Raw genomic sequence first — 11,126 nt, 5'->3', positions numbered from 1 at the left:
CCTCGACATTTTGATAAATTTTTTATTAAAATTATTAGCATGTCTGTTGATTACACATTAAAAATTGTGCATAGTGAGGCTTATTGCAAAGGAAAGAAATTTTTTGACACCCATCTTCAGATAAACAATGTTTGGTGACCGTCGATACAGATGTCAGTAATAAATCACATCATCCTACGACACAGGAAGTGCGGGGTGATTTCTTGTTGGTTCAGTATATTATTATTATGCTTTGACCATCAGGTATAGGTACACACAAATACGTGAAATGTCATAAAAATTAAAACAATATGGATATAGTTTCAGATCATTTTTTATATTGGTTCATGGTTTTGTTTAGAGATGGAATAGGTACTAAAATATAAAAAAAAATATAACAAATAGTTTCCATTGAACTTATTATCCAATAATGCATTATAGTTTAAATTAAATATAGAGTTTACAGTAAATAAAGTATGCTAATCATGAAGTATGTTTTATATAACATAAAAATTTAATGGAAAGGTAGGTAACATTATACAAAAAAAATGTAAACACTAATAATATTGGAGAACATTTAACAACTATGGAATTGATATAGATTCCAGTTTGATATAATTCTATACTTATTTCGTTTAGTCAAGATGGTAAAATGGCATTATATTAAATATTACATGCAAATAAATCAACAAAAGACTTGATGCTGAGGTATGATAAATAAGTTATTATAGTCTATCCGCTGTAGGAAATCAGTTAAATCAGACATGCTGTCGGTCTTTTGACGTATGTAACACTGTATCTATGTATCGTTGACGTATGTAACATCCGTTAACTCATTTAGCGCTGACAACTTGACTGGCGCGTGGCCATTAGATACTATTAGCATGATAATTAAATGTGGTAATTAACTGGTCAGCAGTGAATGTTTTCAATCCACGACACTGTCTTTTAATAACTTATTTTTTTCTTAATTGATGACTTTATCAATGCAGAGCATAATACTACAAATAAAAACTGTTAAAATTAAAATACCACTGACACTCGTAAAATGTTACATCGTATTGACCAACATTAGATACCACGTGCAACTGTAAAGTCACAAAAGCAAGTTCCAGTTTGACAAGTAACAATACTTTTCTTCCGATACAATACAGATCAATTATTGATAATGACGAAGTTAATAATTTGACAGTATTATTTTGAATAGATTTGTAAAAACATCTAGCATCGGTAACACAAACTATTTATTTAATGTATGATGAAATAAATATGTACCGTGTAATGGGGTGAGATTAGATCTTTTTGTACCAAAATATTTTATGCCTTAAATTTTGATAAATAAAATTACATAAATTTATTATCAATGTTTATTTGACTGTTTTTTTCAAAAAAATACTGCATTCATTGTAATATTATTTATAAGGTGTCAATATTTCAGTATTGATACTATACTTCCCGATACGATAGGATACCAATAACATGTATCGATACATTTTCTTTCGGTATGAACCAGAGGTCCTTGTTTGCCTCGTTTTCATTACGGTTAGGCTACATTTCTATAAAGGTTTTCTTTGTCAATTACTTATTTACAATTTCTCTTTAATAGAATCAATTTTTTCTTGTCCAAAAATGCTGCCTGAGCTCTGAGTTTACCGATAAACAATTTCAATTGAAACAGAGCAATTAAAAAAAAACATTTGCATACGAAAAAATGGTTTGTATGGCAATACTTAAAAGTTTATATAATACAATTATACTTAGGGGGTAATATTTAAAAAAAAAAAAAAAAAAAAATGGCAAGTCATCTTCAGTGAAGGGTAAGGTTACAAACATTTTTTACATCATAAACACAAACACAAGACTAGATTGGATCATTGATAGATCTAAGGTAATAATATAAAATGTGTAATATAGCCTCTACGTTTGACACAAAACAATAGCATCATTTCGCTCGTATGATATTTAAATGTTGAATTTTTTTTGTAATCGAAATGTAAAACATTCAAAACCACGTAAGGATGGAATAATTTATTCATGTTCGATTAATTCATAGAAGTCATGTGACAGTCGATACTGATACAGTAAAACCTCGTTAGCTTCAAATCGAAGGACTGAAAAACAAAATAAAATCCTAATTATAAAATAAAAAACGAATGACAAAATTTTTTTTTTTTACAATATTGTTATATTGGTTCCGTTTCCGATACAATTTCTTTCAGCATAATATCAGTGGTAACTATATTATGGTTCATTAATCGAATTAGTGAAAATCGCTATAAATAAATATTATGAATTTTTGGCGAATATTTCGATTTAAGGCGAATTTCGAATTAACCGTGTTCCTGTTATCGGGGTTTTACTGTATAAGTGAATGTTTATTATCAGTACATTGACATTAAATCATAATATTCCACTCATAGAGGGAGCATTCAACCAGGTATAAATTAATACTTAACATTTACACAAAGGTTTAACTTAAAAATGCGGATAAATATAAACAGTAACTTAAAGTTCATCATCGAAATGAGAACCGAGGAGGTGGTCACCGTAATCAGTTGCTTCGCTGCCTACAAATATGTCGTGGTGATCAATTATTTCTGCAAAAGACAGCCGCAAATCGTGATCATCATCTGAAGACCCGAAAAGATGGTCCACTTCATCGTCGGCAATATCTCTGGAAAAATAAATTTTATAAGACAAACAGATACCTAGTAAATATTATTGAAATGATCATATTGGAAGCAAATAAGTTTTTTCGTACTCATTGTTCGGTATAATCCAAGACTGGATCTCTTTTCCACTTAAATATCCATCGTGATCATGGTCATGGTCGTTGTCAAACTTATCTTTTTCAATGGCAATCCATTCCTTATCGTGGTCGAGCCCTGAAAATAGAATATAACTATTAATGAAAGGCACCCACGATGGCCGAGCGGTAACGTATCTGATCAGTAAGTCGTGGGTCTCGGGTACCTATAGCAAAATTCAAATGCTATTTTTCAATTTGTGTTTAAACCCAGAACTTGGAATTAATATGTTGAGCGAATGATAAAAATATGTTATGAAAGGCAGATGTTTTGATGATGATATCTTTGTTTTTAGCTGATGGACAAATCTTGTACTACTTTGGATATTTTATCTTTGACATATAAAAATATGTCGCGAGCGAGTATGGGGACAACCTTAGAGGAAGTGGAGATGGGATTGATTACAGTGATGATAAGAATTCCATGTACAGTAACCAAATATTGATGATGACAATATTGAAGATTATTAAAATGGAGAGTAAAACAAAAAGTTTCAGTTTTATCACGCATGCTCGCCAAACACACTTATTTTCTATTGAGTTTATCTACATTCTACATGCATCTGTATTCAGAATACAGTAAAACCCTATTAATTCAAAATCAACGAGACCGAAAACCGACAAAAAATTCGAATTACGAAATTTTGTAACATTATTTCCGTTTCTTATTCAATTTCTTTCAGATTTATATCAATGGTGACTATTATGGTTCATTGAACTGATTAGTTTTGGCGAAAATTTTAAATAAAACGTTTTTGTATTAACGGGGTTTTACTGTATTTTTTATTATATTTTATTTAAAGTAAAAGAGTCGACATATTATTTTTTCATATTATTAAAGTGGCGAGTTTCGGTGTCGATTTACGAAAATATATTGTACCTCTATCGCCAACAAATTCTTTGAAATCAATTCTTCCATCTTTATTTGCGTCCTTTTCTTTTAATGTCTGTTCCAATAGAATTGAATGCATCTTTTGGTGCTCTTCGGGGTTAGAGAATATAACAAACTCCTCAAAGTTAAGCAGACCATCATTATTTTCATCGGCAGCAGTGAACATCAGTTTGTCTTCGAATATCATCTAGAAATTAATTAAGAGAATTGAAAAACAAAGATATATAATAATATGGCATTCATTTACATTTCATATCCATCAAATGTATTTAAAATCACTCAACGCACAATAATAAAATTGATGTTTGAAAATTTATTTTAGAAATGACAAAAAATAATATAAAATCCACTAGAATAAAAATGATTCATAATCCTTCCTCACAAATGTATGTATGAATGTAAAAATGTTCATATTATGTATCATATTACGGATTCTTATTTCATCATTTTTCACTAAATATATCTAAACTAAGCAGAGTTTCTTGTTATTTTAATGCTAGAACAAATCAATCGTGGGGTTGCTGCCAAACATTGGTAAGTCGATAATTTAGGTATTGAGATTTAACAATGGATTATGTGTTCATTTATATAAATATGTATACTAGAAAAAAAGTTCAAGGCCTTCCTACATAATGTAGAACATGCACATAAAGCACAAAGAAATTAGCATTATGCCTAATTTTAGAGGGAAAATCAAACTTCAAATTTCAATAATTACGGTAAAACCTCGTTAATACGAATTCCATGGAACCGAAAATCGAAAAAAAATTCGAATTACGAATTATGAAATGTACGGGGGAAAATATAAAAATTTTGAAATTTTTTTTTGATTTTCATCAATTTTGTTTCTGAACGTGCTGAAGATGTGCCTACCGAATTGGGTCATACAATGTCAGGATTATTTTTATTACCATCATAAATTAAGTAATTTTTGATGTTTTAAGGAAAGTCTGTCACAATTTTCAATGACTGGCCCATGAAATAGTGTACTTTATTACGATTTATTGAATATTTTTATATGCCAGGGTCTCTGAAATCATTTCGAATTACGAAATTCGAAATAAAGGTATGGTTTTATATGAAAATAATGTTCAAGGGACTTTTTTTTCAGGAAAATTTCGAATTATCAGTGTTCTTACTAACGAGGTTTTACTGTACTCCATGACATGATTTCGAGACTTACCAACATTTGGCAGTAAACCCACAAAATATTCTCTGGAAAACTTCCTTTTTCAAATGCAAGACAAGAATTTTCTATTAATATTATTATTTCAATCAAATGCATGAAATGATGACACGGAGTTGAAGTCTTTCAAGATAATCATATTTTGTTTTATTCAATAGACATTCTAAGCAAGAATGAGTCTCAAACCTCCACTCCCACAACCCACCAATCAGAAGGCGAGTCTCTTAACCTCTACACAGTGAATAAAAATCAATATTACGCAATCCTTCCTAGAAGGACTGCAATTTATTACCGATTCTTCACTGCTATCATCATCTGGCGGAATACGATACTCAGATTCTAATCCGTAAGTCTCCAGGATATATTCTTTCCATGACACAGTTCCATTTTGGTCAGCGTCCACTTCTTCAAATCTTTCATTGGCTTCTTCTTCAGACAGTTTCCTACGGTTAAGATATGAAACATTTTATTTTGTAGACACGATATCCCACTCGATTACTAATATCAATCCATGTGTGTTCGAATCTAGTACATGGGCCTGAAGGGTTAAGAAAATGGTTAACATCAATCATTGTGAAAAATATCTGTTATGGTAAATCCACACCGTGAAAGCGGTCACATCTTGGATGGGTGTGATAATTTTTATCTAGACTTACATGAATGACTGAAGAATCCAAGCCTTAAGTTCATTCCTATCTATATATTTATCTCCATTGAGATCCATCCTCAATAACAGAAGCCCGAGACGTCTTTTTGACTCTTCAATAGGAAGTTGGTCGTATTCTTCTGCATCCTTGACGCTCCCTGGATAACAAAACAAACATAAAAAATCACTCACTCTATCAGCGATTCTCAATTTTCTTTGGTTCGAGAAAACCTTCAAGTATTTGACACATATTAGGTTTAGGTAAAAAATGTAAACATTTTCACTTGTGACAAACAAACATTGTGTATATTATATTTTGTGTTAAGCAAGTACCAGTGTTGCCAACCATACTACAATTATAGTACAATACTATAATTTGGAATCTGCGAAAAATGTAAAATACTATAATTTTTAAGAATTCAAGATGAAAAATGTTCCTGTACTAGTTTTTTTTTTGAAATACTACAATTTTTACCCTTTTGTACTATAATCAACATAGAAAAAGATGGCAACACTGGTAAGTACTTAATAAGTATTAAAGGGTTAAAGTTATTTTTCAAGTTGTTCAATAATAACCATTACTCGAATATCTGACGAATTTAAGATTTTAAAATGATAGTGTTTATTGAGCAGGTATATAAAAACGATTTTTTTTTTAAATTACAAAAAGATGACAAGCTCTAAGCATTTTGAATTCTCTCTATAGCAGTTAAAATCAAGAAAGCCATTCTGAACGGCTGGAGAGCAGTTGACACCTAAAGGTGCAATTAGACCAAACAAACAAGAACGTAGAGTGTGAGCTAGAGCAAAAGTGAACAAAATCCACAAAACAAGTTTAAACTAGAAGAGCTAGAAGCGAATGCTCTGGCTCTCTCTATGTTGTTCAGATGAATTGAGAGTTTTTCCTGTTTTTTTGCCATTGTTAACCATTTTGATATATGTGGTATCGGAACCACTACCAAATTTTTGAGTAAGCCATTTTTGACCCTCCCTTCTGTAGGAAGCGAGAAGAGACTCCATCCTTTTCTTCGCCTCTTCACAACGGACACCCATAGCAGTCGTAATCTCATCCCACACATCTTTGTGTTTGTTTTTTGGTATTGTTTTTATACGTGTCAATAGTAGGATCCCACAAACATCTATGTTCTTGATACATCTCGGTTAATTCTAAACATTTTTCTTTAGTCCACATTTTGAGTGCAACAATACACAAGTGATGTAAGTACTATTTAGTAATCGTATAGGTATGTTTGGCAGCGAATGAAGAACATTTTGATGAAACCGCTCCACCAGTGAACTCGAAAGAATGCTCAACGCAACTTACTGTACTCTCGCTCTAGCATGCATTTAGATCAAACGAACAAGCATTCTTAGAGCATTTAAGAGATTAAAGCAGCGAATCTCCGTAGAATCCAAAAGAACGCTCGCTCGCTCAACAAAAAGCGTTTAGTCGTCTTCTATACTCTGCCGCCATACGAATGAATGAATGTGAACACTATCCTGGTTCTACTTACATAGGTAGGTACTTATGAGATTAGAATAAAACAAATAATTATTACAAATTACAATTACAAATAATTATTATTTTGCTATATTGAATGTAATCGTGGTATACAATGACGTGAGCACTCTCTAGTGGTCGAATATCATCGTAATATTATAACATAATCATATGTCAATTGTAAACTAACCTAGTATTGCTTCATGATCAAATTCTGAATAGTGCTCTCCATCCCTTATGTGGTTAGAATCTCTAGGACTATAGCTGCCATCTTCCACTCTTTCCTGGTGAGGTGAATGAGAATGACTGTGTACTGCAGCAGGGCTCCCTTTGCACACTAATGTGTAAGGTATTAAGAAAAATAGTGTTAACTTTAGTTTTCCTAGTGCCATGTTATTGACAGCTTGGAACCACTACGTCTTGTACTTGAGAGTTATATGGTCATCGATTATAAACTTTCGATGAATTGCATTATGAAACCTAAATCATTCGCATCAAAACTGAATAAATTTAATGTATACACCGTTTAATATAAATATTACAAAGCGATGCCTGACTCTGCATACTATTTTGGGCTAAATTTAATTTTTAACTCAAAACACCCACACAGTCAAACATCAATAATTATTGCCAATAATCGAGATTATTGTTCCCCACTTCCCCCACTTCCGATAAAAAAACAATTCTAATTGGGTATTTACAATTAATTTCCATGGTGATTTAAAATTTGTTTTAACTAAATACATTCGCTAAATAAATTACAAATAATAATGTTTGACATCCTGCCAAACACATAAAAATGAAAGGAGTTTTACCTACCAATAAAACTCTTATTATTCATGCTGACTTTGAAGTCCTTGAGATAGGGTTTGCTCCAAAGAGATTGAAAGACCCATCTCTTTGGTTTGCTCTTTCTTCTTCGCATGAGGTTATATTCTACTAATTTATTTTCCTTGATCTTGTCGTTGGTCATTCCTCCCTTTTTATTTACTGGTCATACCCGCGCGTCTATTTTTTATGTAGGGTGTTTGGGACCCCTTTGTCTTCATTATTATATGGCTCAAGGAACCAGGTAGAAGTTACCTGGACTTCAAAGTCAACATAAATAATAAGAGTTTTATTGGTAGGTAAAACTCCTTTCATTATTCGAATTTGACTTTGAAGTCCTTGAGATATCCGTTTGTTATCACCTGGTGTTGGGTATGCCAAATTCCTGTATGTGACAATGATTCATTGACGAGGTATAGACCATCGTGACTTTCAATGTATATGGTTGAATAGAAAAGTTAATGGGTTCATTTCCCCTTCTGATGGTGGTGTGTCCTTCGTTCTCTGGTAGTTGTCGTGAAATGTCGACTCACTACGCCAGTTACCTCTCTTTAAGATATCATCTATTGGGTATATTAACAGTTTAAGGAAGCCACCACTGAGCGGACACTGCCTGGTGGTTCTTCTACCCCTGCTTCCAACACTACTGACCTTATCCAATTCCCTATAACTGTCCTGGTGGCTGGTTTTGGTGACCCTCTTGAAGATATAAATAATTCCCAAATATCCCCACCTTCCCCTCTCCTTGGGTTCGACATGCAGACGAGTTTCCGTAACCAGAATACTGGGTCGATGTTTTGACACGTGTAAGCGCTTAGCTTCCATTCCAATTGACGATGCTTGGCGGTATCTGTCTTTGCGCCAAACATTGGCCATACAATTATGTGGTCACCTTAATCCACTAATCCATTGTCTACTATTACTGAGTAGTGTGAGGTCATGAACCCTTCGTCCCGATGCGAGAAGCAGCCGAGTAGGTAGCTGTCCTGCGAGACGTTTCGAATAGGTTGTACTCCACCGGTGTTGTTTTCCTAAGATGATCTACCACTCGTCCTGGATCCCAAACCGGTGGTTTGACGGGCTTCATTTTATGTACCGAAATTGCCTGTAACTTGCCTGTAACATAATATTGTGCTGTACTACCACGTTGATGCTGATATCTACAATGATAATCGCTTTGCAAAATGTGGCTATGGCTAACTTATGCACCAGGATGGTGTTGTACGACAAACCCTCCATGTTGTGCAAATAGCCTAGGTGTCTGGCCAATTCCATTGGTTGAGGGCTATTATGATCCATTAGGTTCATGCTTACACCATGTCATTGTCTTCCATTTATTCCAAGCTGGTTTGTAAGTTTTTAGAGTCGAAGGCCGCCATCTGGAAGTAAGGAGTGCCCTTTCTTCCACCTTTCAATTTGATGCTATTTCATCCCACCCGAAATTATCCATAATTAAAGGGACAGGTCCTGGGTCCATGGAGGTGGGCGGTTGGTCTCCATACCTACTAGTGTCGTATGTATGTGAGGCATCGTATAAGGAGGTACTATCGCCCTTTTCGTAAGTCCACTCCCCAAAAGCATTGTTTCCAGCTCGGTGCCACTAGTAAAAGTACTACCCTTTTGCTGAGTTCAGGTGCGCTAGGACTCGTGCAAGGAAGTTTGGTGGGGGAAATATCCACGCCAGTCTGAAGTCCTATACTCGGCTGAAGGTGTCGTGAAACAGTGCGCCACTGTCTGTAACGTCTCGTGACACATACCACGTTGCAACTATGTATGCTGTTTCGCTTGCGAATAAATCCACCTCGGGAACACCCCATCTTTGAAACAGGGGGGTGGTTGCGGTGTTAATGAGGTGCCATTCGGGAATGAGTTATCTGCGGGAGAGATGATCTGCCACGCAGTTGCAATTTCTGCGGAAGTATTGTGCAGTAAACGTGATGTTGGCTCGACTGGTAAATACTAGTATCTGTCGACATAGGTTTAGGAGGGTGACAGATTTTATGCCGCCCTCGTTGTTGATGTATGCCACCACTGTTTTGTTGTCTGTCTGCAGAAGCAGATCTGATCCTATGATTGATTGTACCCGAGATTGAATTGCAAACATTTCCTTCCTGTTGGAATGCCATGCCATGCTAACTGGTCTTGTTCCCACGTACATGATAGGTGGTATTCATTCAGTTGAGCTGCCTAGCCTGTGTCAGCTGCGTCTGTCGTCAGGAAGTGATTGAATGTCGTTCTGTGTGTCAACTCTGAGGAGCCTATCACCTGGAGCCACCACATGATGTCCTGTTAAGCCTGTGGTGGGATTGTCGCCTATTGGCGAGAATGGGACCTCGACAATATTGATGACTGGAGCTTTGTAGCCGTCGGCAATGCAACCTTCCTCGTGGAGGTAGGATGCGAAGTTAAGTCGCCCCAGAAGGGATTGAACATGTGCCTGCCTGAGGGACCAACTGCCTTTTTGTACCTGCGTTGTGTCAAATCTGAAGATCCTATCGCCTAGGGCTACCACATGATGTCCTGTTGGGCCTGTGGTGGGATTGTCATCAATTGGAGAGGATGGGACCTCGGCCACATTGATGACTGGAGCGTTGTAGCCGTCGGCAATACATCCTTCCTGAAGTCGTGAAGTCGAGTCGCCCCAGAAGGGATTGGATATGTGCCTGTCTGAGGGACCAAATCCCTTTTTGTACCTACGTTGTGTCAACTCTGAGGATTCTATCGCCTAGAGCCACCACATGATGTCCTGTTGGGCCTGTGGTGGGATTGTCATAAATTGGCGAGGATGGAACCTCGGTCATATTGATGACTGGAGCGTTGTAGCCGTCGGCAATGCAACCTTCCTCGTGGAGGTAGGATGTGAAGTTGAGTCGCCCTAGAAGGGATTTTTTTTCTAGATGCCTTTATGGATACCTTGCATTTACTATCGAGTTTCTTAAGGACTTTGGCACGCAAACTAATCTACTTGATGCTAGTCAAATGAAAATTGTGCCGGCTGAGAGAATATGCCTTCTACCCGCATCGGATATTGCTAATTTGAATTCAGCCAGTGCCTATGAAACCGCCTTGCAAAAACCCTGGAAAATTCTTAGTAGCGCAAGGCGGAGGTGATTGATGAATATTTTGTCATATTCATTGGGAACTGAGGACTGCGATTTGTAGTCGGGTTTTTTCCCGTGGTAAAAGAAATGTCGCATAGGACTGATATTCTGAGCATATACTTATCCTATCTTATATGATTGCAGTTACTGGATCTGAAAGGCATGAATCATCATTACATGTCACCAT

General features: G+C 35.5%; 1 protein-coding gene across 2 annotated transcripts; it reads right to left on the bottom strand.

The window, feature by feature from the left end:
* Nucleotides 1-7,605, bottom strand: LOC147066195 (reticulocalbin-2). 2 transcript variants are annotated; one of them, XR_015071579.1, is made up of 7 exons: nt 7,201-7,605; nt 5,520-5,667; nt 5,156-5,306; nt 3,666-3,864; nt 2,741-2,864; nt 1,356-2,653; nt 297-1,277 (listed from the first exon to the last, which is right to left on the bottom strand). XR_015071579.1 is itself a non-coding variant. In XM_085955193.1 (6 exons), the coding sequence occupies exons 1-6, from the start codon at nt 7,400-7,402 to the stop codon at nt 2,485-2,487; spliced, it is 993 nt and encodes a 330-aa protein (XP_085811319.1). In that variant the 5' UTR covers nt 7,403-7,605; the 3' UTR covers nt 1-2,484. The 2 variants fall into 2 exon arrangements, 1 of the variants encoding a protein (XP_085811319.1); XM_085955193.1 differs by having other exon boundaries at nt 1-2,653.
* Between the last annotated feature and the right edge of the window lie 3,521 nt (nt 7,606-11,126).

Source organism: Rhyacophila brunnea, unplaced genomic scaffold, assembly GCF_057557595.1.
Source record: "Rhyacophila brunnea isolate RB1 unplaced genomic scaffold, BYU_Rbru_1.0 scaffold_5, whole genome shotgun sequence".
NCBI lineage: Eukaryota > Metazoa > Arthropoda > Insecta > Trichoptera > Rhyacophilidae > Rhyacophila > Rhyacophila brunnea.
This window is presented reverse-complemented; position numbering and strand designations above follow the sequence as displayed.